We start from the raw sequence: 25,737 nt of genomic DNA on the forward strand, positions 1-25,737 counted from the left end.
TGATGACATAGCAGTGGATGAAAATAGCAAGGCAATATAAAAAGGCAGTCTATGTAGAAAGTGAGAAGTTCTGAATTTACATTTCCTTAAGTAATTGTTTATCTAAATCACCATGTATTATTTCCATCTTTCTTCTTTCCCTAGTATTACATGGTCAGTGGATGTCTCTTAGCTAACATTTAATTAAATCAGACATACATTTATAATTGGCACCTTATGGAGAAACCATTAAGGTAGGCATTTGGTAGCACAGCTTCCAGAAAGGCAGCAGAGATGAGACTCGGAGATGACAGTGTGGCTAAAGCCATAGCATATTGTACATACTATTTCCTTGTAGCCTCACGTGCCTTTAATTTTCAGTTTCTAGGTTTGCATCAATGTGTCTTGCCTGTGAAGCAGAGTCTACTTCTGTTTAATTATACAAGGCAGGTTGCAGATCATAGTATGAGTCAGTGCAAACAGAATATAGCAGGGAATTTGCTTGTAGTAGTGGATGACTGTGTATTTAGGCATAAGTCTCTTTCATCTTTATCTTTTTTATGGTTATGGGTAAAGACGAGCTGTCCATTTCATACTGCAAAAAGGAAGATGACAGGAAAGAAATTCTCAAACTGTTAAACTGAGTGAACATTATTTTAACATTGGCGAAATGTATCATATGCCATCATTTATTTATTTCACAGATTTTGTAACCTGCTTCTGTCTTTAGACTCTGGTTAGTGTACCACACAGTAAAAATGCTGAATAATTTCAAAAACAACAAAAACATACAATCAATGCAAATTTCCGAGTTGGCAATCAGAAGTATTCAGCCTTGGTTAAAAACCCTATGGAATAATTCTGTTTTAACAGCTTTACAGAATGACAGAAGGGAAAGAGCTGTTCAACTCTCTGGAAGCAAGGATTCCAGAGAGCAGGGCTGCAACAAAGAAGGCTTGGTGCTTGGTACATGTATCCCTTACCTTACCATGTTCTTACCAAATGAGCAGATTCAGTCCTGGCAAAGCAAGGTCTAATATAATCTGATAGTTCACTCTATAGGGCTTTGTAAGTCATCAGAAGTATATTGCATTGGGCCTGGCAATTTACTCATAACCAGTGCAGCAACTTCAGTAGTATGATTATTCTATGATTGTCCCATCAGCAATTTAGTGGAGGTGTTTTGGACTAGCTGCATGTTCCAGGTCATCTTCAAAGGGTACTCCGTGAAGAGTTTGTTACAGTAATTCAACCAAGTGGTGATCAGAGCATGAGTTATATCATCAAGGCACCTGTTCCTGGCATATAGGCTGAAGCTGGTCAAAAGCCATCTGGCCACAGCCTCTGCCTCTGCTTGAGTCATAGCCATGAGTCAAGAAGAACCCTTAAATCATGAACCAACCCCTTCAGAGAGAGTGATGTCCCATCAAGAGTAGCTACCAGGTGATATTCCTGGATCCTCACTGACAAGAAGCAAAAACCAAGTTGCTTTGGTCTTGGAAGGATTAGTTTGAGCTTATTTTATCCTATACAGACCCATGTGGAACACTTCCAGAGTCTTAGGGCTTTGTAATTATGTGGTGTTATATGGTAGAAAGCTAATCAGTTTGGCTTTGAAGATGTTTATAGCTGCAGGTATTTGCTTACCACCCTTGCTGCGGGCAAACTGCAGAGTTGCTATTTCCACATATTATGTGGGTGTAGGTTAAGAGTTTATATAATAAAGAGAAACTGATTTGTAAATTAGAGATGGCTTGAGTCATATACGTAAACAGTTACAGAAATGTGGATGAATTATTTAAGCACAGAACATATATCTAAAAGGGTGTATCAAGTGTTTGATGTGAGTTACATGAAGGAGTTAAAAGGAGATGTAGCCAAGAGAGCTAATATAGAGTAGCTCAATATTTTATTTAAAGAAGATCTCTGATTCAATTTCCTGCTGTAGTGTGAAACTCATCACACACTATTTAAACCTATCCCCATTTCTTAATCTAACTGAATTTGTTTTAATACAGAGTTACAAAAATAATTAACCAAATTATTTATTATTATAGTCCTTCATTAGAATGATGGGCTGCTCATTTCAGATAGGTGGTACAGTTGACTAAAGTTATCCATGCCCAATAACACAATTGTTATATGTAATGTACCCTGAAGATTGTCCAGTAGCTACAATTAATAAATACTATAGTAAGCAAGATCACCATCACCAATGTAAACTTGCCTGGATACCTCCAGGTTAGTCACGGTGGGAACTGGACATGGGGCTTTTTCAGTTGTACGGCTGGAACCCATCTTAGTATTCTCAGCAGCAGCTGTCCATTTACTGTAGCTTGGGTAGTTTTATATTACCCTGTATGTTGATTATGTCTTCATTAATTTATACAATTTATTGTTTTATTATAAATTCATCTTTTTAATTCCTTGTCAGCTGCCATGAGATTTTAGATGAAGAACTAGCAAGTACTCTAGGGGTACGTAGGATTGACCAGATTGACCCCTCCAAGTTTGGAGGTGTCCCTCCAAATGTGAAGAGAAAAATAGGCCTTCCCATTGTCTGTTTCCAAGAGGATTGAATTCCCAACTCTGGAAAGCCCAGTGTGCCATGGCTGAATGTAGCTTGGTATACACCCTGTCTTCAGCAAAGATCAATAATTGCTGTACGTGTTTTCCTCTCTCATTGCCCTGCAAGTAGCACAGCGTTTAAGACTTACTTGAGCAGATGAATCTAGGGCTGCTCATCCAATAAACTGAAATATATTTTGAAAAGAGTTTCTAATCACTGAATCTCTGCAACACTTCTCTTTCTAGGCACTCCTCTGACAAAGTAGCCAAGTTGGAAAGCCAAGTAGAATCGTACAAAAAGAAGCTAGAAGATCTTGGGGATCTACGGAGGCAAGTAAAGCTCTTGGAAGAGAAAAACACAATGTACATGCAAAACACAGTGAGCTTGGAAGAAGAACTGAGGAAAGCCAATGCAGCTCGCAGCCAGTTGGAAACGTATAAGAGGCAGGTGAGGACAGAAGTGAACAAAGATAGAATTTTATCTGTCTTACAAATAATTTATGCTGGTCACTTTGCCATTTCTCCTGAGAGCCAGCGTGGTGTAGTGGTTTGGGTGCTGGACTAGGCATGGGGTGCTTCCAGGCCTGTTTGCCAAGCCCCTGGGCTTTTTCTGGTTATGTATTGGGTGATTTTGTCTGGGCCTACATGCTGTTTTCTCTGTTAATTTGCAATTGTTTTTTTTTTCTTCCTTTCTAACTATGTAAGTCGCCCAGAGTCATTTGGGAGTCAAGCAGCCTTTCATATCAAATCAAATCCAAATCAGAGTTGTTTGAGGTGTTTTTATTAATGCAATCTATGAATTGCTCCCTGTGGTTCAGTTAGTAAGTAGTTATTAAGTAAGTTAGACTACTGCAGCTTTTCACTAAATCAAAGTAAAAAGCCTTGGCATAATGTTATGCAACCTGGCAGATGAGTTGTGAGGAACACATATATGCAGCTATCTTTGCAAAGCAAGATTTCAATATTGGGCTGTGATCTTTAATTACATCTTGGGATAATTTTGGACAAGAAGTTATTTAGGTACCAATTTCTTTTTCATTTTTATCTGCTGGTATATTTCCTTACTCATTTCTATTTGTTATATATCTTAGTGCAGCAGCAGACCTGAATAGGAAATACTAATTTTGCTAAATAGAAATGGGAAATAGTTAGTGACTTTGGGATGTAAATGATCTTCTTCATCAGTAAAGATATGTGTTCTTTTCTATGATAGGAGTCCAATTATTTACATTACTATCACTTTATCTTAATATAGAAGCAACAATTAATTAATAAACCATTGTATAGTCCAGAGTGCTAGACTATCATTCCAGGGTTCCCAACAGCACTGATTGCCACTGCTATGTTTAAATGCAATGATTTATCGTTATGAGAATAAGCCTAAGCAAATTTCTATATATTCACTGTAGCTCCTAGCATGGCCAGTGTGGAGAGTTTTGAAGCTTCTACTTAACCTAACGTAAAAAAATTAGTGTCATGTCTGAATTCAATACAGAATTTAAAAGGGTTAAAACAATGTAAATAAAATTAAACAGGTTTAAATTACCATTGACTTGCGATAGCTATAGATTTGGACATGTCTAATTAATTGAAATGAGAAACTGAAGCTTCTGATCTTATGGTTGCTTCAGAGGAGAGGAGGAAGGAATGAGAAAGCATTAATTTAAAGATTGCTGTGATTCATCCTCTGTTTATTACTGGCTCTTAATGAAGATTTATACTTTAATATTGGTAACTAGTGATCCCTTCTTGCTATTGCAGGTAGTTGAACTTCAAAACAGATTGTCTGAAGAATCCAAGAAAGCAGACAAATTAGAATTTGAGTATAAGATGCTGAAAGAAAAAGTAGATAGTCTCCAAAAAGAAAAAGATGTACGTATTCAACATATAAATATTGCTTTTCCATTATACACCTAAACTATTGGTAATCAATGTTGCTTTTTAAAATTTAGTGTATATATCTTTGTTATGCATGTGTAGTCAGTTGTCTGAATTCTTCAGTTGTGTTTTTCCTACTGCTCTTTATTACCTTCCTTTTGATCTTGGTTTTTTATATAATCTTTCATAGTGTTCTCTTCCAGTTGATTCAGTGATACAATTTGTTTTTAATATATGCTGTTAATTACTACAACTTTGCTTTTTATAGTTCTTTGTGCTTCTTTTCTTTGCTGATTTTGTGCAGGGTTCCATCACTGTTTTGCATGTAATACTCAAGTTTGTGGGTTTGACCAATAAATGATTAATTTATTTGCTGGTCAAGGGCAAACATAAATTAAGTAACAACTTAAAGAAAGGAGACAAGGATGGGAAAAGGAGTGTGTCATTACATCATATTATTAATATGAAATTATAATTCAGATGTATTTATGAATCTATTGTGTTTACCTCTCTTCTCTTTATTAGCCATTAGGTTTCACAAATCATGCTAATGTACATACTGTCAGATCTAGGTTAACATGTTCTTCATCTTTTCTTCCAAGTAATTATTCATGAAAGATATATGATTTCTCCTTCTGTTTCTTTTTTTAATCTCAGATCTCATAATAAAGATTGAAATCTGTATCTGTGTCTATTCAACTAGATTATCTTTCCCTAGGATCCATGTAAAGATATAGTAATAAACTGAGCAGAGTAGAGGATTTAGATGTTCGTTAGCCCAGGGATGACAAGGAGTTTTGTGGTGGGATAGTGTACTTCAGCAAGCCCTGCTCTACTGATGAACTGGAATGTACTGCAGTCCTGTTTTACTGTTGCATATGTATCATAATAATTCACATATCAGTTGTAGACTTTTGAGCTAGCTTTTGTTGACTGTAGCCTTGCTTCCATTAATATATCCACAATCAGAGCAATATGATCCCTGCTTACCTTATCATTAGTATTGTCTAAGACTATTGTTAAAAGGTTTTGTGGCTTTTAATAGATTTCCTCCAGAAATTTTGAGCCATATTGTGTTATGTGATACATAACTAAATATTCCTTCCTATTCTGTGACTCCAATTTGTTATATATTTGAAAAGATATTAGATGACTTATTTTCCCTTGAATTTACATTTATAATAGATCTTAGAGTTTTTAGTTACGTAACTGCAAACATACTGTAATTTCCAAAATAGTAATGTTAAATTCTGCATCATGACCCTTTGATATTTCAGATTCAGTTTCTCAAGTAGTGAAAAAAACCCTCATTGTATGTGCTTCAAAATAAATTAACTTTGTTTTATTAAGAAAAAATGATTCTTTTGGTTTTGATAATAGCATCACATCTGTATAAAACATAGAGTGTTGACTCAACCAGTGTAATATGGGGGAGACAGGAAACCATTGGCTAAATATTTGGGCATTGTTTTATACATGCAGTTATTTCAAGTATCATATAACATTTAGTGGGAGCTGAGCTTGAATTTATTTTTTTGTGTCAAGCTGGTATAGTCAGTTCATAATAGTCAGTGTTATAGTGCAGGCATTCCTCCAGGATTGCAGAGCCAAAATTCAGCAACAAGATACTGAATATCAGTGGCACTGTTTTTCATTACAGTTATGTTGAAAAACAAATAATGCCCTAAAACTTGGTTTGAGCATAAGGTATCTTAAACCAGTAACACCATGCAACTTGACTGACATCATTCTGCCGTGTCATTCATGTTTCATAGCCACCGTGTGTTTGTGTGTGTGTGTGTGCACGTATATGATTCAAGAGAGCTGGTTTGGCAGAAGTACATGTGACAAGGATCTAGGAGTACTAGTGGAATGCCATCTAAACATGAACAAACAATGTAATGCAACAGCTAAAAATACCAGTGCAGTCTTGGGTGGGATTGGCAGAAGCACTGCATCATCTTCATGGGAGGTAACAGTTCCATTGTACTCAGCACTGGTTAGACCACACTTTAAAAAGGACTCAGAGAAACTGGAGTGAATTCAGAGGAGAGTTCCCAGGAAGATAAGAGATCTAGAAACCAAGCTACATGAGGAATAGTCAAAAAGCTGGGAATGTGTAGTTAGCAAAAGAAAAGACCGAACGTGATACGACAGCTGTCTACAAATATCTAAAAAGCTGTTACATGCAGTGAGGACAGACATGTGTTTGTTAAACCAAGGGTAGGAAAGGAACCAATATGTTGAAATTATAAGAAAGGACTTTCAGGCTGAATATTAGGAGGAATTTACTGATGGTAAGAGCTATGAAGCAGTGGACTTTCCTTCCTGGAGGTTGGATGGCTACTGTCAGGGATGGCTTAATGGATTTGTATGCTGATTAGGAGCTGGAGTGATGCACTTGTATAACCTCTTCCTACTTGTAGAGATGCATCTCTTGGCACAAAATGTCAATGCAACATGGCCACCCTCCCTTCCAGAAGTGTATTATTTCAGTTCATTTGCCACATATGGTTCCTTTTCTGATGTCTTTCTGGAATTGCTACTATTGACCTGTTGGTTCTAAATGGAATATAATGTGATGGGTGCTTGCATTTCCTCTCTACTCTTCAGTTCCCTGGATAATGTGAAGTGGTTTAAAATTCCAGTTACCTGTAGACTAGTACTGTGACTAGGCCTGCCTTCTGCATGGTCACTTCAGATGGTATCATAACTCTATCCTTTCTGAACTGTCTGCTGAAATGGTGAAATGTCTGTCTTTTTTTTTTTTTAATCTGTAGCGGCTAAAGACAGAGAGAGATTCTCTAAAGGAAACCATTGAAGAGATTCGTTGTATAAAAGCACAAGAGGGACAACTGACTACTTCAGGTAAGATTCTGGAAATGTAATGGCTTATGAGAAAAGTATATGCTTTATTTAAACTTGCATCACTTTTTCCATTTTGGGGTCTTGTTAGGAGTATTGAAAGAAATAATGACTCCTTACCTAGGGACTATTTGTCAGGTTCAGTGAATATTGGAGATGCTTAATCAAGAATTAGGACAAATCATTATTTTGCAAATTGGGAATTTTCATTGCAGGCTTGAAACTATGTGTGTGTGTGTGTGTGTGTGTGTGTGTGTGTAATATATATATATATGATATTTTTATGAGGGGATAATGTTTTGATAGTTTTTCATTCTGTATTGCTTGCTTATGTATTTGTTGGGTTTGGGTAGGAGAGTTGAACTGTATTTTTTTCCACTGAAACCACAGTATTCTTAATTTACTATTCTGTCCTCTTTAATGTTTTCTTTCTTCACCATTCCCTAAAAAAGGATTATTATCACTGGAAGGTCAGGGATCTTCTGACAGTTTAGCAGCAGAAATTGTTACTCCAGAAATAAAGTAAGTATACACATAAAATAATATTTAGCTTTATATATTACTGATGTTTTATCAGGGCTCAGGTTAATAGTTCCTACTGATCTTGCCCAGTTTAATATTTTATCTCATTCTGAGTTTACTAAAAATGATTTTAATCTTCCTCAGACAAATATTTGAAAAAGAAATCTTTAGCAACCCAGAATCAGTTTAATCCTTCCTTGTATTTCACAAGAATTGCAGGGCACTTGTGTAGTATTTTATTTCCTTTCTCCCCTTTTCATTTTTAAAAAAAATGCATACTATTCACTGAACTAAACTATTGGAGGCCCTGTTGAAAAAAAAAGGCAGGAGGGGGAGTGCAAGTGGTCTATTTTATGCTAGCAGATTCTTAAATTAGGGGAAAATAGCTGATATTTACTGTAAGCTGTTATTTTCATCTCTGGAGCTTCCTGGTGCTCTTAAATAGAAGTTGGTATTGGAGTAGTTGAGTCAAGCTAGTATTAAAAGAACATTTCTTAACTGAGAGTGACACTTAACTGAGAGTGACACTATTTCATTACTCCTGCTTTGTTTCTCAAGGGAAAAAGTTAGACATTGTTTATTAAATATACCAATAAAATTGACTAGTGCATGTTAAACTGGAGCTAGTTAGAAAATAAATGTCTTTATTTCCATGGCTTTAAAAGTATGAATTAGTGTCATCTGAATTCCTGTGGGTGCATATGAAAACAGGAATCTGTAGGTTGGTGATAGTTGCATATTACTCTCCAGTGAATGGCAGTAATGGAAGAACCAAAGATAAATTGTATGACAGTCACGGATGGGTGGTACTGATGAGATCTTGAAAAAGAGAAGAGATAATTAAAGAACAAAGACAGTATATGAACTAGTGTATCGATACGATGGAAGCAAAGATGGTTTGCAAGGATAGAAAGACAGGAAGAAGTATAATGAATGGTGTTATAAACTGGATTTAGCTATACAGTGGTGCTTAAAAGTTTATGACCCCTTTTGAATTTTCAGTATTTCTGTATAAATACGGCCTAGCATGTGATCTGTTCTTCACACAAATCCAAAAACTAGAGAACCCAGTTAAACAAATGAGTCAAAAATATGCTTGTTCATTTATTTATTGAGAAAAATGATCCAAAGCAGGTTGATGCTGTCCAACAAATCTAGGATGGTTACAACACAATGCGTACATTCTATAGCAGTGTTTCTCAACCTTGACACATGCTGGTTGGGGAATTGTGGGAGTTAAAGTCCGCACATCTTAAAGGTGCAATGGTTGAGAAACACTGTTCTATAGTGATGGTATTGATCTCCCCCAGAGAGTGACACTATTTCATTACTCCTTTGTTTCTCAAGGGAAAAACTTATTCGCCTTCAACATGAAAACAAAGTATTAAAACTTAACCAGGAAGGGTCTGACAACGAGAGGATTGCTTTGCTGCAGAGTCTCTTGGATGATGCCAATCTCAGAAAGAATGAACTAGAAACAGAGAACAGGTAAGAAGGGGCTGTTTTTCTTTTACAGTAGTGAGTGGGGAGGGGCTTGTCCAACCCAACATTAGTACCACCGGCCCTATGTTGAAGAATGCTTCCACTTTAAAGAAACTAAAAGCAACACTTTTTGTCTGGGATTGCATGTTATTACTTATGATAATAATGTCTGAAGACTTCAAGGGTATGGTGGAGTGATGAGGTAATAACATCACTAGAGACAGGGTCAGAATGTTTGTCTTCTTTTTTTAAAAGGGGTAGGAATTTTTGTTATTCCAAAGATGTGTGTCAAACCTAATAGAGGCTTTATGTACCCATTTTTGTGCTTGTTTCATTTGATGAACCCAAGAAATTGTATTGAGAAAAATCAACAGTTTGGCACGTATTTCAGCAGTGCAATCTTGAACTGCTATAGATGCTGCAAAAATGTGAATGAGAAGTAGCATGGAGCCCATGGCACCAACTGCTATAGATGCTGCAAAAATGTGAATGAGAAGTAGCATGGAGCCCATGGCAGCAAGCTATTCAACTTTATTAAAAAAAACACCATCTTTCACATAGCGTGTGATGTGCTTGTCTCATCTTTGTTATTTCAGTGACTTCTACAGTAATTAAGAGGAGACATAGTAGTATTGCTTCATTTGAAGAGCAGGAGAGTGTGCTAATAAGAAAATAAAACCTTAAGGCCATTATTTCCATAAATATTGCTAAACACACTCAAGATCCTTAACTAACAGATGAATCTTTTAGAAGAAAAATAAACCCGTTATTGTTTCTTAAAAGTTAAACCCTGTTTCTTATTTCTAGGCTTGTAAATCAGAGATTGTTTGAAGTACAGTCCCAGGTTGAAGAATTACAGAAGTCTTTACAGGAGCAAGGTTCAAAAGCTGAAGATGTAAGTGGCAATACACACAAATGCATGGACCTGTGTGCAACTGTATTAAATGCATCCTATTTTCATGCTAATCGTATTAATTTTTCTGTCAAATTTTACTACCTTCCTAAAATAATGTGATTTTGTTTCTGTGCTTTTAACTGATGAACTGAAACACACACACACCCCATCCCTTTAGTGAAATTCAACTGATTTTCTCAAAAGAAAAGCTGATGGTGAACAAAAGTCTTAGGTTTGCATTCAAGACTCCATCAGAAACCTGATGGAACAGACAAAGGAACAGCTGAGATGGGATTGGAGTAGATATTTCCAGCTGGAGAGCAGCTGGTATCCAGCTTTAATCCTATACAGGCAACATCTATAAAAATTACAACTTTCTGGGCAGCTAATAATTTATTTGATGTAAAGATTCATCTTCTGACCCACAGGCAATATATATATCAATGTAATCCATATTCCTTAGACAGCAGCAAATAGAGAATTGGAGCCATGAGTGCTGAGCATATCAGTCCTAATAACATGAGGGTGCTGTTTTTCCCTTCTAAGAATGATAATGCATTATTGGAGCAAATGAGGATGATAAGCTCCTTAATATGTTCCCAGCACAGGGCTACCATAAGTGCTGAGGAGTACAAATGCCCTTCCTTTTAATTTTGTTAGGAAATGATGTTCGATTTGTGCCTTGTATGACCAATTATTATTGAAACATCACCATTAAAAATAATTTATTATACAAACAAGAACCTGGTGTCTTAGATAATATATATGGTAAGCATTATGTTGGTCTCCATCACAGACTATATTAGGATGCACACAGCAGACTGTCTGACTGTTACTGCATATTGCATCAAAATCTTGTCCATGCAAAAAATTGAGATTATCACCATCCTTTTTTAAAATTTATTCTAGTTTTGAGTTCATATTTTCTTAAAATTATCTTGTTTTTTGTAGCATCTGCTTTGAGTAAGAACCCTCACTTACATACTTAACACACCTTTGTGATAGTTTTTCAGAATTCTCTAGAGGATGAGATAGGACAAAGAAACCTTAGAGGGCACAGAAAGAGAAGATAATGTGCATGCTCTGTGAGAATGCCTTGCTTTAATTGTATTATCTTCAGAAAAGATACTAAATAGTTTCTTCTGTTGGCTGCTGTTCACTTCGTACTAAACTGTCGCCTCTGTCTCTTGGCATGGGTTTCTGCGCAAGGCTATTGTGAGTATGGCTTCCTATTTATTTCAACCTGCTTTGAATCAGTCTCATTTGTGGCTCAGATTTTCCAAAAACATTTAAATGGACAAGATTTAAATTCTTATTTGTGTTCCTTTTTTGCATGCTATGTGCTATTTGTCTCTTGTTTGATTATTTTTGTACTTGTTGTCCTTCTGGCAGTTTCTAGACAAGCTTGTGGCATGTTTTCTTAGAAACAGGTATACAGATGATTTGAAAAGTCTGAGGTCACTTCCACATTAAAAGTTTAATTCGTTAGGTGTTTCCTCAAATTATTTCTAGAGGTTTCCTGCTCACCTAGCAGTTCGAAAACATGCAAATGTGAGTAGATCAATAGGTACCGCTTCGGCGGGAAGGTAACGGCGTTCCGTGTCGTCATGCTGGCCACATGACCACGGAGGAAGTGTCTTTGGACAAACGCCGGCTCTTCGGCTTAGAAACGGAGATGAGCACCGCCCCCTAGAGTCGGACACGACTGGGCTTAACGTCAAGGGAAACCTTTACCTTTACCTTTAACATGCTATACAATTCCTTACTATAGGAATTGGTGTGAAATACTAGTGCAGGTAATCGAGATAATTCCCAATCATATATGCAAAGTTTTCCTCTTGTGTGTTCACACTGTGGAAGGGGCTTTGGTGTTATCATGTGTAAGCCCCACCAAATAAGTACATTGATTGATTGATTGATTGATTCCTACCAAATCTGCCAGGGACTTCTGGTGATTTACAGCACTTAAAACTCCCATGGTAATACATATCATCCATAAAGCATCCACAGTAAAATTTCAAAAGAAATTAGCATGCAGCCCTAGTTATACTACTGTTAAATTAGATTAAAAATAAAGTTCCTTCATCTCAGTCTGGAGTTTGGTTCTGGGACAGAATCAGCCATGGATGCCCTGATAGGTGACCTCCTGTGAAAAAGAGACAGAGGGAGCATAACTCTTGTTGATTTTGCTTGAACTCTTAGTGGCTTTTGACACTGTTGGCCACAATACGCTCTGTGAGTTGGGGATTGAGGGCAGTTGTTAACCTGCAGGGGTAATTTCAGAAAAGCTTGCATAGTATTGGGGGGCTGCCTCTACAGCCTGGCAGCTATACACTCTTTTGTCCTCAGTGCTTTTTAACAGCTGTATGAAACTGCTGGGGACAGCTGGGTGTCAACAATGTGTAGATGACATTCAGGTCTACTTTTTGTAGGAGTTGCACATATTCTGAAGCAGTACCTGGGTGTGGTAATGGATTAGATGAGAGCTAGTTAAAGAAAATTGAATCTGAACAAGATGGAGGCTTTGGAATGGGTGGCTCCTGGATTCAGATTTGGAGGGTTTATCAGTTGTAAGTGGAGTTTTGCTCCTTTAGAAAGAATAGGTCTATAATCCAGGGGTGCTCCTAGAGTCATCATTATTACTGATGGTCCAGGTGACCTCTGTGGTTAGAACTGCCTATTGCTATTGGCTGATACACAAATTATGCCCTTTCCTGGATAGGGGTAGTCTAGCTACAGTTATCCATGTGCTGGTAATTTCATACTTAGATTATAATAATGCCCTCTATATGGGTCTACCCTTGGGTTTGGTGCAGATTGTATCAGCTAGATTGCTGAGTGAGGCATCTGGCCATGCACATATTACGTTGTTTTTTTTTTTAAGCAACTGTATTGGCTGCCAGTTAGTCACTGAACTATTTTCAAGGTTTTGGTTATGACATATTAACCCCTAAATAACTTGACCCAAGTTGCCTTCACCTTACTGGACCTGGTTGGTCATCAGGGGAGATCCTGTTTTGTTTACCAAGAGTTGCTGAACTATCCGGTGGCTGCTCTGTGACACCACCCATGCTGTGGAAAGCCCTCACCCTGGCTTTTGCGGGGCACCTGTCTTAACAATTTGTAGGTATCTGTTCAAAATTTACCCCTTCACCCAATCCTTCTCAATATTTTACTTATTTATTTATTTGAATTTGTATCACCGCCCATCTCCCCCAACAGGGACTCAATATGAAAGTTGGGAAAAATATTTTCTTAAAGCCAGTTTTACAGAATATTGTTTTGTATTGTTACAAGTGTTTTTAATTATTTGTATTGCTGCTTCTTATTGTGAACCACTTTGAGATGCTTTGGCATATGAAATGCTACATTAATACCATGAATGTGTATATAAACACATTACATAAGGAGGGGGATTAGGCAGCCTAGTTTCTCTTTCCCATTGGTTCTTTGTCCCAAATCTGTCTTAAAAGTATTCACTGAGACTTTGTTTCATGCTTCGGATAAAAATATATAGCTTTGTTGGTTTCAAGTAATCCTTTCTTTCTTTCATTTACAGTCAGTCATTCTGAAAAAGAAACTTGATGAACATCTGTGAGTAATAAAAATCTTCCTACTGTTTTAATAATAATAACAGTAATAATTACTATTTGTATCTTATGGAGAATAATTAGGACTGAATCACTTAACACTTGCTTAGTATATTGACGTGAAAGAACTTGGAAATACTTGCAGTTTAAAATCCTTCAATAATCAAACCTTGAATATTTTACTGAAAAAAGAGTCCCAATAATTATATGACTCTTATCTCCTGGTGGGTACCTATAGCCTGTGTTCTTAGTTTAATGAACTTCACCTATAGGGCTCAGAAATAATATTTAATAATTTGATAAAATGTTTAGATCATGGTTTGAACTAGGAATTTTTTTATTATATAAGTAAGCAAGCAGTACTGATGCTGTGCTATGATTTTAAAACAGTAATATATTTGTAAGAAGTCAATAGTAAGTGGAGTGGAAGTGAATCTGCCATTGCCAAACCCTTGTCAACTCATACTGGCTAATTAAGAGAGCTGTGTGTAAATGGGGTCAGGGTGGGGAGAAGTGTTTATACACACACACATACACACACTCTCTCTCTCTAGTGAAGTATACTTAAAAATTCCTCCTGGTGTCAGGAATTAGTTAATTAGCTACTCTGGTTCTGGGGCAGCTAGACCTGTAATTCTATTCATTTATAGATACGATAACTTAGAAGTCCTCTTAACTGACAGGGTATTTGAGATTCCTAATCAAGTGCTATTAATGTTTGACATTTAATAGTATAGTTATGTTTTTAACTATCTACTGATCTCTCTGTCTGTATATAGTCTTAGCATATATATATATATATATGCATATAGTAGAATTTATTTATTTACGGTCATGGAATAAAGTTCCAAACAATACACTATACAACAAAGTGTATAGATAAAACTGTGTCTACAAGATAAATAGATAATACGTATAAGATAAATAGCTAATAGCCTTCTAATAACAGATCTAGTGAAACCCTGAGTCTCCTTACAGCCATCATGATTGAGTGTCATAATTGGACTGAGGCACCTGCCTTAGGAGAAAGGAACTGAATGAAAATGCAGGTTCCCCTTCTCCTGCAATAGCCTACCCAGTGCCCCTCACCAAACTTTGCCTGCCTTCCAAAGCTAACCCAGTACTTCCTGGGAACCTTTAGCAGCTCTTTAGGGATCTCTGTGTACAGAGCTCATTGATCCAAGAGCTTGGCTCCAGTTTCCTGCCTCCACCACTGTCCCTCTTGCTCCCCTGCTAATGGCGGCTGCGGCATTCTTCTTGTATCCTCCTGCAACCATTAGTTGCTTCCCAAGGACATCGTTCTTCTTCAGAGGCTTATCAAGACCTAGAACTTCATGTGGTACTGGTTCCTCCACTGTTTCTGGTCTGAGACTTTCCATCTTTCTCAACATCTTCCTTGACTTAACGTTCTCCAACCTTCCATTTTCTCTGCTCCAGCATAAATCATCTATAGCCACATCCACAGTCTCTCAAGCTCACATTCCCTTGTCTCCTTACTTTCATTAACTCTTTCTTAATCTCAGCTAATTCTAAGGATCCTCAGTGCCCCAAAGCAAAAGTTAGAACTGACATAACTAACAGCTGATACTAGTTTCTAGCGAAACTCCGTTTCTGTGTGGAAATGTTCCAAAACTATAATATCCTAATTTCTTCTCTCTTTAATATTGATCCAATGAAGAGCTACAAAGCAGTTGTTTTATGTGTAAATTCTTTTCTTTTTTGCAGTGAAAAGCTGCATGAAGCTAATAATGAGCTTCAGAAGAAACGGGCAATCATTGAAGATTTAGAACCTCGTTATAAAAATAGTTGTGAGTAGTTCTCTATTTCAAATCATTGAATTGCCACTGGTCTTTTTGAACTACAAAGATATTTATTTTCCCCAATGGTGAATAAAGATCTTAAACACAGTTTTTATTCTAAGACTCAGCATTTCAGCTAGTTACTAGGTAGTATTTAGCTGGGGTTTTTTTGAATGAAATAAAACCTTGTTAATTGTTCTTTTATCATTTGGGTCATACAGTAGCATACACTTTGAATGTAATTCACTCAATAGCAGAAATAAATATAGTTAAACTCCTGTTCCTTCAACATCCTGCAATGCATGGAGATGCCTTCTTTGCAAATTATAATATAGCTGCTCTGGGGAAATTCTCAAAGTAACTCTCTGAACACTGTGTACTTACTGTAAATATGGCTTTTGTTGCGTAGCTTGTTTGGAGAAATAAATAGAATTTGTGTATAACTACATAAACATATACAGTAAGGCAAGGCTGCCACATATACATATCTGAATAATGTGGGTGCCATCCACTTCTTATTTGTAATCAGCAACAAAAATGTATGCTGATCTTTCTCCAGTTGGGTTTCCCTCAGTTTTTAGAATTCCTTGTGGTTATGGTTCAAATATGTATTCTAATCTCTGTTTTTTCATTCTATTTAATCTGATTCTGTCTGCTCTTCGCTATATCTAACTTCTCAAACTTAAATCTCTTAAATCTTTACATTATTCTGAAATGTGATATCTGCTCTGAATAAAGCACTCAAAATAGAAGAATTGCAAGAAGCTTTGGCTAAAAAAGAAGACGAAATGAAGCAAATGGAAGAACGATACAAAAAATATTTGGAAAAGGCTAAAAGTGTAAGTGTTTCGTGTTCTGCTAACATCGTGCCCCCTCTACAGCTTTGACAGATAGTCAAGTGGTGCTAAAATAATGTAGAACAGCTAATAATTAGTGTCTGAACTGCAGCTGCGGCTCTTTCATATTACATTGTCTTTTTTTATTTTCATTAAACATATTTTCAAAATAATTAATTAAAAACCAAGATGACTTGTATAAATATAAATGTGTGTGCAGGCCCATGTCTGTATTTAATACATTCATAAAAATAGAAGAATAAAATAAAAAAAATAGAATTTGTAACCCAAACTTGATGGCTACTGTGAGAAATTGGTGCATGGATAAGGTTGAATTTGTTATTGATATAAGAAATATATTCTTGATCACTGAATGGCAAGATCATTTACTTATGAACTCATAAGTAAATGAGTTCATAAGTAAATGATCTTGCCATTCAGTGATCAAGAATATATTTCTTATATCAATAACAAATTCAACCTTATTCGTCCACTTCCACTTTTTTGTTAGTCAACTGTTCCCCTATCACTGTTTGCTGCACAACTTTGTTTCTTTAGTTAATTCTTGTATGTGGTGAACAAGGAATGGGCCTTGAAGGTATCTTTCCTTTCACCTGCCACATTTAATAATGAAAATTTCAACTGATAGATTGAGCAGAATTTATCTCAGGATGTTCTGCTGCTTGATAGTGAGAATTCTAAGAAAGAGATCTTCAGTATCCAGGTCCAAACGCATATATTAAAACAAATATGGAATTACTTGCTTTGAAGATTCATTATGCTAGAGAGGGGGAAACATGAGAGCAGGCAAGACCAGTATGGGTATGTTGTATGGGTAGACTGCGAAAACCAGATTTCACTTTGCCATGAATCTTACTGAGAGATTCTAGGTCAGCCATCATTTGCCATTCTACCTTAGCTCACAAGGTTGTTAGATATGTTCTTGAGCTCCTTGGAGGGATGGCTGAATATAAATAGCTAAAAAATTAGGACTACTGCTGATGGTGAGAATCATCTGTTTAAGGTACTTCGGTCATAGGGGTGTTTGTTTCTTTGATTTGTATTCTGACTTTATTTTGTACAACTCAGGGTGGCATAGATAATGCTCTTGCCTTTTAGTTTCCCCACAGCCACCGCTCTGTGAAGTGGGTTGGGCTGAAAGAGTGACTGTCCCAAAGTGACTGTCCCAAAGCCCAGCTGGCTTTCATGCCTAAGGCGGGACCAGAACTCTCAGTCTCCTGGTTCCTAGCCTGGTGCCTTAACCACTTTGGTATTTAGAAATTTGTTTCTAAATAGCAAATTCTACCTGACTACTAAACTAGATGGATGGTGGTGGTGGTGGTGGTGATGATGATGATGATCCTTTCCATGAAAAAAGAGTTTCGAGCTCACTTTCTTTGGTAGCTAATTTCTTCTCATTTCTATCCCTACCTTCCCCTGTCTTTCTCCTCCTAATGCATATTCATATACATACATGCAAAATACTAGGAAGAGAGATTTAGGCTGAGTTCTTCATATGCCCCCAAGTATTTAAAGTAAAATTATTTTCAGTAAAATTAAACCAGTTGTCCCTTGTGGCAGAACACTTATGCTGTTCATAATTTCTATAAAACTGAAATTTATATATTTCTGGATATGTTGCAGGCTCTGTAAACTTCAGCAATCCTAAATATAACCTTTAGCCATTCTAAATAACCTGCCAAAGATACAATGTTTCAGTAATGTAACACAACTTTTATATGTACAAGATCTTAGTTTCAGTCTGTCAGTTACCTGTGTAGACCTTTTCCTGTCCAAGACCCTGGAGAGGTGCTGCCAGTCAGAGCAGACGGTTCTGGACTAGATGAACAAATACTCAGCTTCCTATGTTCCTGTTTGGAGTTACCTACTTAGCATGCGATACTTGTTCTTCCAGGTCATCCGTACCTTAGATCCCAAACAGAACCAAGGTTCAGCGCCTGAGATTCAAGCACTGAAGAATCAACTGCAGGAACGTGAGAGGATGTTCCATTCCTTGGAGGTAATTTCCTGTGCATATTTAAACTGAATTAGGCCTCACTCAAAATCAATAGGTCTTATCTCAAGTGAAAACTCACACAGTTGAGTCTTCTTGGCAATCATATTAAACCAATCAAAGCAAATATTTGTAGCTCAGGGTTGAACTGTGGAGTCCTTGGTGTTCTCTGAGCCTTGTTTTCTTGCAGACGTTTCATTGCCAGACTAGGCAACATCTTCAGTGCGAAGAGGGAGTGGGCCTTGCTCTCAGTTTATATACCATGGCTTGCCCTGCTTGTGTTGATAGGGGGGGTGTTCTCTCCTTGGGAGTTCTTTGGGCTGTTGTTTGCTGCTTGATTGATTGCCTGAGTTAATAGTTCCTTGATTAGGGTGTATTGTGTTGTTTGATGGTTCATCTGAGGTTAATCCTAGTGTTGATTTTTGCATATCTGAGTGTTGATTGCTGGCAAGGGAGTGTACTGGTCTTTTGGCCTTTCTATTGACTCTTTTGAATGGTATGTAACAGTACACTCCCTTGCCAGCAATCAACACCCAGATATGCAAAAATCAACACTAGGATTAACACCAGATGAACAACCAAACAACACAATACACCCTAATCAAGTACTATTAGCTGAACTGTTAACTCAGTCAATCAACCAAGCAGCAAACATCAGCCCATTCAAAGAATTCCCAAGGACAAAGAACAACACCCCCACCAACACGAGCAGGGCAAGCCACAGGTATATAAACAGAGAGCAAGGCCCACTCCCTCTTCGTACTGAAGATGTTGCCTAGTCTGGCAATGAAACGTCTGCAAGAAAACAACAAGGCTCAGAGAGCACCAAGGACTCCACAATTATATTAAACACATGAAAGACAACCATCATGCTTTTCATCCTAGGCTCTTTGAAATATGAGCCTTATGATAAAAACAAGTAACATATACAGTGTCATCAGTAATTTAAAATGTTCTTTTCCCTGCAAATGAGGAGCCAGATTCCACAGTTACCACCATTCCACACAACAGAAATAAAGATACGTGCTTGAACACTGAGCACTCTATAACGTATTACATTATCTGTGTGAAATAATCAGAAATACTTTTTTTCCCATTAGAAAGAATATGAAAAGACAAAGAGTCAAAGAGAAATGGAGGAGAGATACATTGTCAGTGCCTGGTACAATATGGTAAGTAGACTTCAGACTATAAAACATGAGTATCAGTAAAGTTTAATGAACTGTTTGACTTGTGTAGTTTATTTTGCATTTATCCCAGGCCAGGTGGCATAACCAAGTTTTTACTCCCTTTCAAAAGGCCAGGAGAGTGGGGGCCTGTCTTACCCCGGGGGTAGCTTGTTCCAGAGAACGGGTGCCACAGCAGAGAAGGCCCTCCTCCTGGACCCTGCCAATTGGCAATCCTTCGTGGACAGGGTCCATAACATGCCCTCTCTGCCTGACCAGGTGGGACAAGTCAATGTAATGGGGGTGAGGCGGCCCCTCAGGTAACCTGGACCCATGCCATGTAGGGCTTTAAAGGTGATAACACCTTGAATTGGACCCAGAAGCAAACCGGCACCCAATGCAGCTTGCGCAGCAACGGTGTTACATGTGCCCTTCTAGGGGCTCCTAAGACTGCTCACGCAGTCGCATTTTGCACCAGCTGTAGCTTCTGGATACTCTTCAAGGGTAGCCCCATGTAAAGCACATTGCAGTAGTCTATGCAGGAGATGACTAGGGCATGAGTGACCGTTTGGAGGGACTCCCGGTCCAGGAAAGGGTGTAGCTTGCGCACAATACCAAGTTGTGCAAAGTCTCTCCTGGCTACGACTGCCACCTGCTCTTCGAGCAGGAGTCCTGAATCCAGGAGAACCCCCATGTTCCGCTGGCAGCCAAACAAAATGTGGATGGGGAATTGGTTTAGGGATTTTTCCCTTATGTAAACTTTGTTCAGTTTCCCTAAAACTAACTTCCTCAGAATTGACCTACCCAAATAAGATTAGGGTTCAACAAAAATGGGTAATGATTATGATTGCTTAGTAGAGGAAATGTATTTAATTTAGTAGGCATTATAATAAGAAAACAGTTATTTTAGGATTTCAAGATACAATTAAAGGTTGCCTCAGTTGGTCAGAAGGAAGCAGGCAAGACTTAGTGCCAACATTGGACCAAAAGATTAGATTATAGAAGAATAAGCTACATCAAGAAATAGCACAGGGAAATATAATTTAAAAATATAAAAATTACCATCCCAGTATAATAAAGCATTTAATGCTTCAAAATTAAAATTCCTGGGAGAAGAGGAATTATTGAACAAAATAAGTGCCAGGTGACTTGCCTTTAGGAAGGACATTGAAGATATAGGGCACCATATTTGACAAGGCCCACCTAAATTCATTTAATGAGGATACCTGGAGGAAGTGCCTCAGCACATAGTAAGATGAGAATATGTTCCTTTAGGTACTCTGGCCCCAAGCCATTCAGTGCTGTTAAAGTCAGAGCCGCACTTTGAGCTAGCATTACAGGATTATACCAACCATGTCATTCATAACTTGACAGCTCTCGTTTGGACAAACTGAATTTTCCAGTCCTCCTTCAAAGGAAACACCATATATCATGCATTTCAGTAATCCAGGTGGGAGGTATCTTAGCAAGTAAAACTGTTGTCCACCTGGCTGCAATTTTATTTCCTGAACTGAAAAAAGGTCTTCCTAAGTACCAGTATGGCCAGTGAAATGGACCTAAGAATGCTTCCAAACTAGGTGCCTGATCTTTCAAGGACAATGCAGCCCTCTTAGAATTAGAAATGATCAGACACTACTAAGTGGCACAGATGATCCCCACGTCTCCAGTATCTCCATTCATCTGGATTATGCTCCAGTTTATGGCCTCATCCAGCCCATTTAGGCATTGATTCAGGACATCCACTAGTTCATCTGATTTAGATGGAAAGGAATGGCAAAGCGAGGTATGTTTGCATATTGATGGCAGTTCAGCCCGCATCCTGTGTAACTGCCTCCTCAGCAGTTTCGTGGAGTTGGCATGGAAAATTAAAATGAACACTGAGGAACCCTGTGACACAGTTGCCTCAGAACAGAGCTCCACTTTTGGAAGCAACCAAAGAGAACCGTTGTAACAGGGCACCCAATTTAGACAGTAAATCGGAAAGGACCGTGATTGATATACAGAACTCTCAAGAGAAGGAGTAGGCTTCTATTATCCTGCCTCTGTTTTGACATAAGGGAGCTTCCATAGGGTGACCAAAGCAGTTTCGCTTCTGAAAGTGGGATGAAGCATATCTAGACAATCAGCTTAATCCAACAAAGGCTGGGTTTTATTGGAAAGAGTTCAGTGGAGTGACTTAATAGGTTTGGGAAAGAAATGGTGCAACCCATTCGATTTGCCCTGATAAAGCAAACTAAATGCCTTTTCTTTTCATCTCTTTCTTTCTATAGGGGATGACTCTTCATAAAAAAGCAGTAGAAGACAGACTTGCTAGTACTGGTTCAGGACAATCCTTCCTAGCTAGACAAAGGCAGGCCACCAGCACAAGAAGAGCTTATTTGGGCCATGTCCAGCCAGCCACAGCAAGGTAGAGAGAGACCTTGCCTTGCCTTTTGAATGGAAGCCATCCTGGAATCAAGACCTATTTCTGTTACAAGCGACTGTATTTCAGGAAAACTTAGCCAGCATTCTTTCAGTATTGTTGTCTCTTCATGTCTCATTTCCAGAAGAGATATTTTCTTTTTAACTTTTTCATTTCTTCCTTTCTGGAGTCTTCCTTTCGCCTTTGAATGTGCCAAAAAGTTGAAAAACACCTAATGGAGTGTATTAATACAATTTTCCCATTCCCCTTTTCATATGCAATTGTCATCTCTTAACAAAAAACCCAGTAATGGATGAAAACAAATTTAACATGTCCTGTTGGTAAACGGTATTGCATTCTTTCTAAGGCTACCAGTGTGTTGGAAGATATATGCTGCTTTTTCACATTTGTTTGATCTGTTTGAATTGGGTAATGTAATTTGCAACAGTGCTACATAGAAAGACGTGAAACATTACTTGCAAAGATAGACAGACATGCTGGCAGAAGTTGCAAGAACCAGATGGGAAGTGTTCATGAAATTGTCTTTTGCTGCTGTTACTTTGTGTCTTTTGGCTTTATTTGAGAAAGGCAGGATAATTTGGGGCTTTGTTGGCCCACATCCTTACCAAGGCTAAATTATTTGAAGATTGGGTGACTAAATCTAAGAGATGTTTGGTGTTTCACACAGTGAAGCTTGGGAAATGAAGTGATGAACCATGTAGAAAGTGGTGATCTTGTCCCGTTCTCTCCTACTCCCCAAGATATCTAACAAAGTTGATAGTTTAAATGCCATTAATGACTGCTGCTTTAAAAAAATTGCCTTCCATTACTGAGGAGTGTTTTTGATAGGCCAGTAAGAAGGATAAATCCATTTGCCATTGGCACCAATGTCATTAGGTAATCAAGGTAATTCTGAAATGTATACTTGCTAACCTTTTGTGCCAAGTGGTATTTCATGCCTGTGCAGTTATGGATCTTTCAGAAGCAAGGCTAGTATTTCTCCTGCAAGTGAATTCTAGATTCTGAGCTATCACACCCTTCTCAATTTAATGTTTGGGATTAACTCAAGTTAAATAGTTCCAGGTTTTGTTGAAGTCTTCAGTAGAGAGATTATTTTGCTTTATGTTTTTCTAAACATGGCTTATGTTGACTTCTTAAGAATATTTCAAGAGCTTTGCCTTTGCGGTTAAAGGTAAGGTAACAAACCTGTTTTTCACTTTGGAATGAATGCATCTGGATTTTATCACCATATTTATTTATGTATGGATATTATTCCCCTCATTTGTGTTAGTAGTACATTCGTACAGTGCACAATAATTTTCTTAATTAAAAATGCTTGTTTTTATTCATCACCATCTGAGCACATGAAAGATTTTTTAAAATCCACTCATGTAAAGAAAAGTGATAAGAATGAAATGTGATGCCATTGGTCCTTCTGTAGTATGGTTCCAGTATTTGGTAAAGTAGGCCAGATGCTATCCCATCTGCAGAAAAATCATTTAAAAATCGGTGTAAGCTTAATTCACTTGGTAAATTGGTAGGTGTTTACATGTGCACCTATAAGCAAATTTATTAGGTAATCATCATGTCCTTTTGTGCTGATGAATGGATTATGAAATGGTACACTGCATGAAAAAAAATCAGATTTTAATGTTGAATAAACCTGTTTCAGTAAAGCCTGTACTTGCTCTTTTGAGAGTTGACTTGTTCAAGTTATATAGAATGTTAGACCACATTCTTAACTGGCTAATTCTGTGCTTCTGTATGCAAAGGTAGAGCAAAACCCATGTCTGAGATGTTTTTTATGCTAACTATTGTGGTAATCTGATGAAACCTGATTATTTAGTCTTGCCTGAAAGAAACTTGAACGTAATCTACTCTTCTTTTTCAACTTTCAGTCTCTTTACTAGCTCTCCTTTCTGGCTAGTTGTTATTGAGGTTTTTAATCAACTTTATTTCATCTTTTTATCATTCTTCGATGTTTTTCACCTTTCATCAAAGCACCTGGTTTTTATTTCCCCAGTCTGGCTGGTTTACTTCCTAGTTGCACAGAAGTGATAGGTATGCCCATTGCAAAGTCTAATTTTTGAAATGTCAAGGCTTTGTAATTTAAATATTGCATTGATTTTGATGTCCAGAGAATAGAGCACACATTTTTTGTAAGTTAAAAAATGAAAGACAAATATCAAGAAATCCAAAGACAGTTAGTTGCCAGTATTTCCTATCGAAACCACTGGGACATTTGTTGTTTATTCGTTTAGTCGCTTCCGACTCTTCGTGACTTCATGGACCAGCCCACGCCAGAGCTTCCTGTCGGTTGTCAACACCCCCAGCTCCCCCAGGGACGAGTCCGTCACCTCTAGAATATCCTCCATCCATCTTGCCCTTGGTCGGCCCCTCTTCCTTTTGCCTTCCACTCTCCCTAGCATCAGCATCTTCTCCAGGGTGTCCTGTCCTCTCATTATGTGGCCAAAGCATTTCAGTTTTGCCTTTAATATCATTCCCTCAAGTGAGCAGTCTGGCATTATTTCCTGGAGGATGGACTGGTTTGATCTTCTTGCAGTCCAAGGCACTCTCAGAATTTTCCTCCAACACCACAGTTCAAAAGCATCTATCTTCCTTCTCTCAGCCTTCCTTATGGTCCAGCTCTCGTAGCCATATGTTACTATGGGGAACACCATTGCTTTAACTAGGCGGACTTTTGTTGTCAGTGTGATGTCTCTGCTCTTAACTATTTTATCAAGATTTGTCATTGCTCTTCTCCCAAGGATTAAGCGTCTTCTGATTTCCTGACTGCAGTCAGCATCTGCAGTAATCTTTGCACTAGGAATACAAAGTCTTTCACTGCTTCTACATTTCCTCCCTCTATTTGCCAGCTATCAATCAAGCTGGTTGCCATAATCTTGGTTTTTTTGAGGTTTAGCTGCAAGCCAGCTTTTGCACTTTCTTCTTTCACCTTCATCATAAGGCTCCTCAGTTCCTCTTCGCTTTCAGCCATCAAAGTGGTATCATCTGCATATCTGAGATTGTTAATGTTTCCTCCAGCGATTTTAACTCCAGCCTTGGATTCCTCAAGCCCAGCTTGTCGCATGATGTGTTCTGCATACAAGTTGAATAGGTAGGGTGAGAGTATACAGCCCTGCCGTACTCCTTTCCCAATCTTAAACCAGTCTGTTGTTCCGTGGTCAGTTCTTACTGTTGCTATTTGGTCGTTATACATATTCTTCAGGAGGCAGACAAGATGACTTGGTATCCCCATACCACTAAGACCTTGCCACAATTTGTTGTGGTCCACGCAGTCAAAGGCTTTAGAATAGTCAATAAAACAGAAATAGATGTTTTTCTGAAACTCCCTGGCTTTTTCCATTATCCAGCAGATATTGGCAAGTTGGTCCCTAGTTCCTCTGCCTTTTCTAAACCCAGTTTGTACATCTGGCAATTCTCGCTCCATGAATTGCTGAAGTCTACCTTGCAGGATCTTGAGCATTACCTTCCTGGCATGTGAAATGAGTGCCACTGTTCGATAGTTTGAACATTCTTTAGTGTTTCCCTTTTTTGGTATGGGGATATAAGTTGATTTTTTCCAATCCATTTTGCCTTCTTGGTTTTCTCTTTCTTTGGGATGTATTTTGTTGCCGCCTCCTGAACAATGTTGCGAACTTCTGTCCGTAGTTCTTCCGGAACCCTATCTACTAAGTCCAGTCCCTTAAATCTATTCTTCACCTCCACTGCATATTCCTTA

At 37.9% G+C, this 25,737-nt stretch overlaps 1 protein-coding gene across 2 annotated transcripts in view; it reads left to right on the forward strand.

The window, feature by feature from the left end:
• HOOK3 (hook microtubule tethering protein 3) overlaps positions 1 to 24,268 on the forward strand; it is a 51,125-nt gene extending 26,857 nt beyond the window's left edge. The window contains exons 11-22 of one of the 2 annotated variants that reach the window (XM_063294885.1): positions 2,794 to 2,995; positions 4,309 to 4,419; positions 7,206 to 7,293; positions 7,743 to 7,812; positions 9,160 to 9,300; positions 10,102 to 10,189; positions 13,749 to 13,783; positions 15,505 to 15,587; positions 16,317 to 16,417; positions 18,330 to 18,434; positions 19,529 to 19,600; positions 21,865 to 24,268. In XM_063294885.1, the coding sequence (XP_063150955.1) occupies positions 2,794 to 2,995; positions 4,309 to 4,419; positions 7,206 to 7,293; positions 7,743 to 7,812; positions 9,160 to 9,300; positions 10,102 to 10,189; positions 13,749 to 13,783; positions 15,505 to 15,587; positions 16,317 to 16,417; positions 18,330 to 18,434; positions 19,529 to 19,600; positions 21,865 to 22,005 (1,237 nt within the window). In that variant the 3' untranslated portion in view covers positions 22,006 to 24,268. The remainder of the gene's footprint in view (positions 1 to 2,793; positions 2,996 to 4,308; positions 4,420 to 7,205; positions 7,294 to 7,742; positions 7,813 to 9,159; positions 9,301 to 10,101; positions 10,190 to 13,748; positions 13,784 to 15,504; positions 15,588 to 16,316; positions 16,418 to 18,329; positions 18,435 to 19,528; positions 19,601 to 21,864) is intronic. The other variant, XM_063294886.1, reaches the window with a different exon arrangement.
• The last annotated feature ends 1,469 nt before the right edge of the window (positions 24,269 to 25,737 follow it).

This window comes from Candoia aspera, chromosome 2, assembly GCF_035149785.1.
Source record: "Candoia aspera isolate rCanAsp1 chromosome 2, rCanAsp1.hap2, whole genome shotgun sequence".
Taxonomy (NCBI): Eukaryota; Metazoa; Chordata; class Lepidosauria; order Squamata; family Boidae; genus Candoia; species Candoia aspera.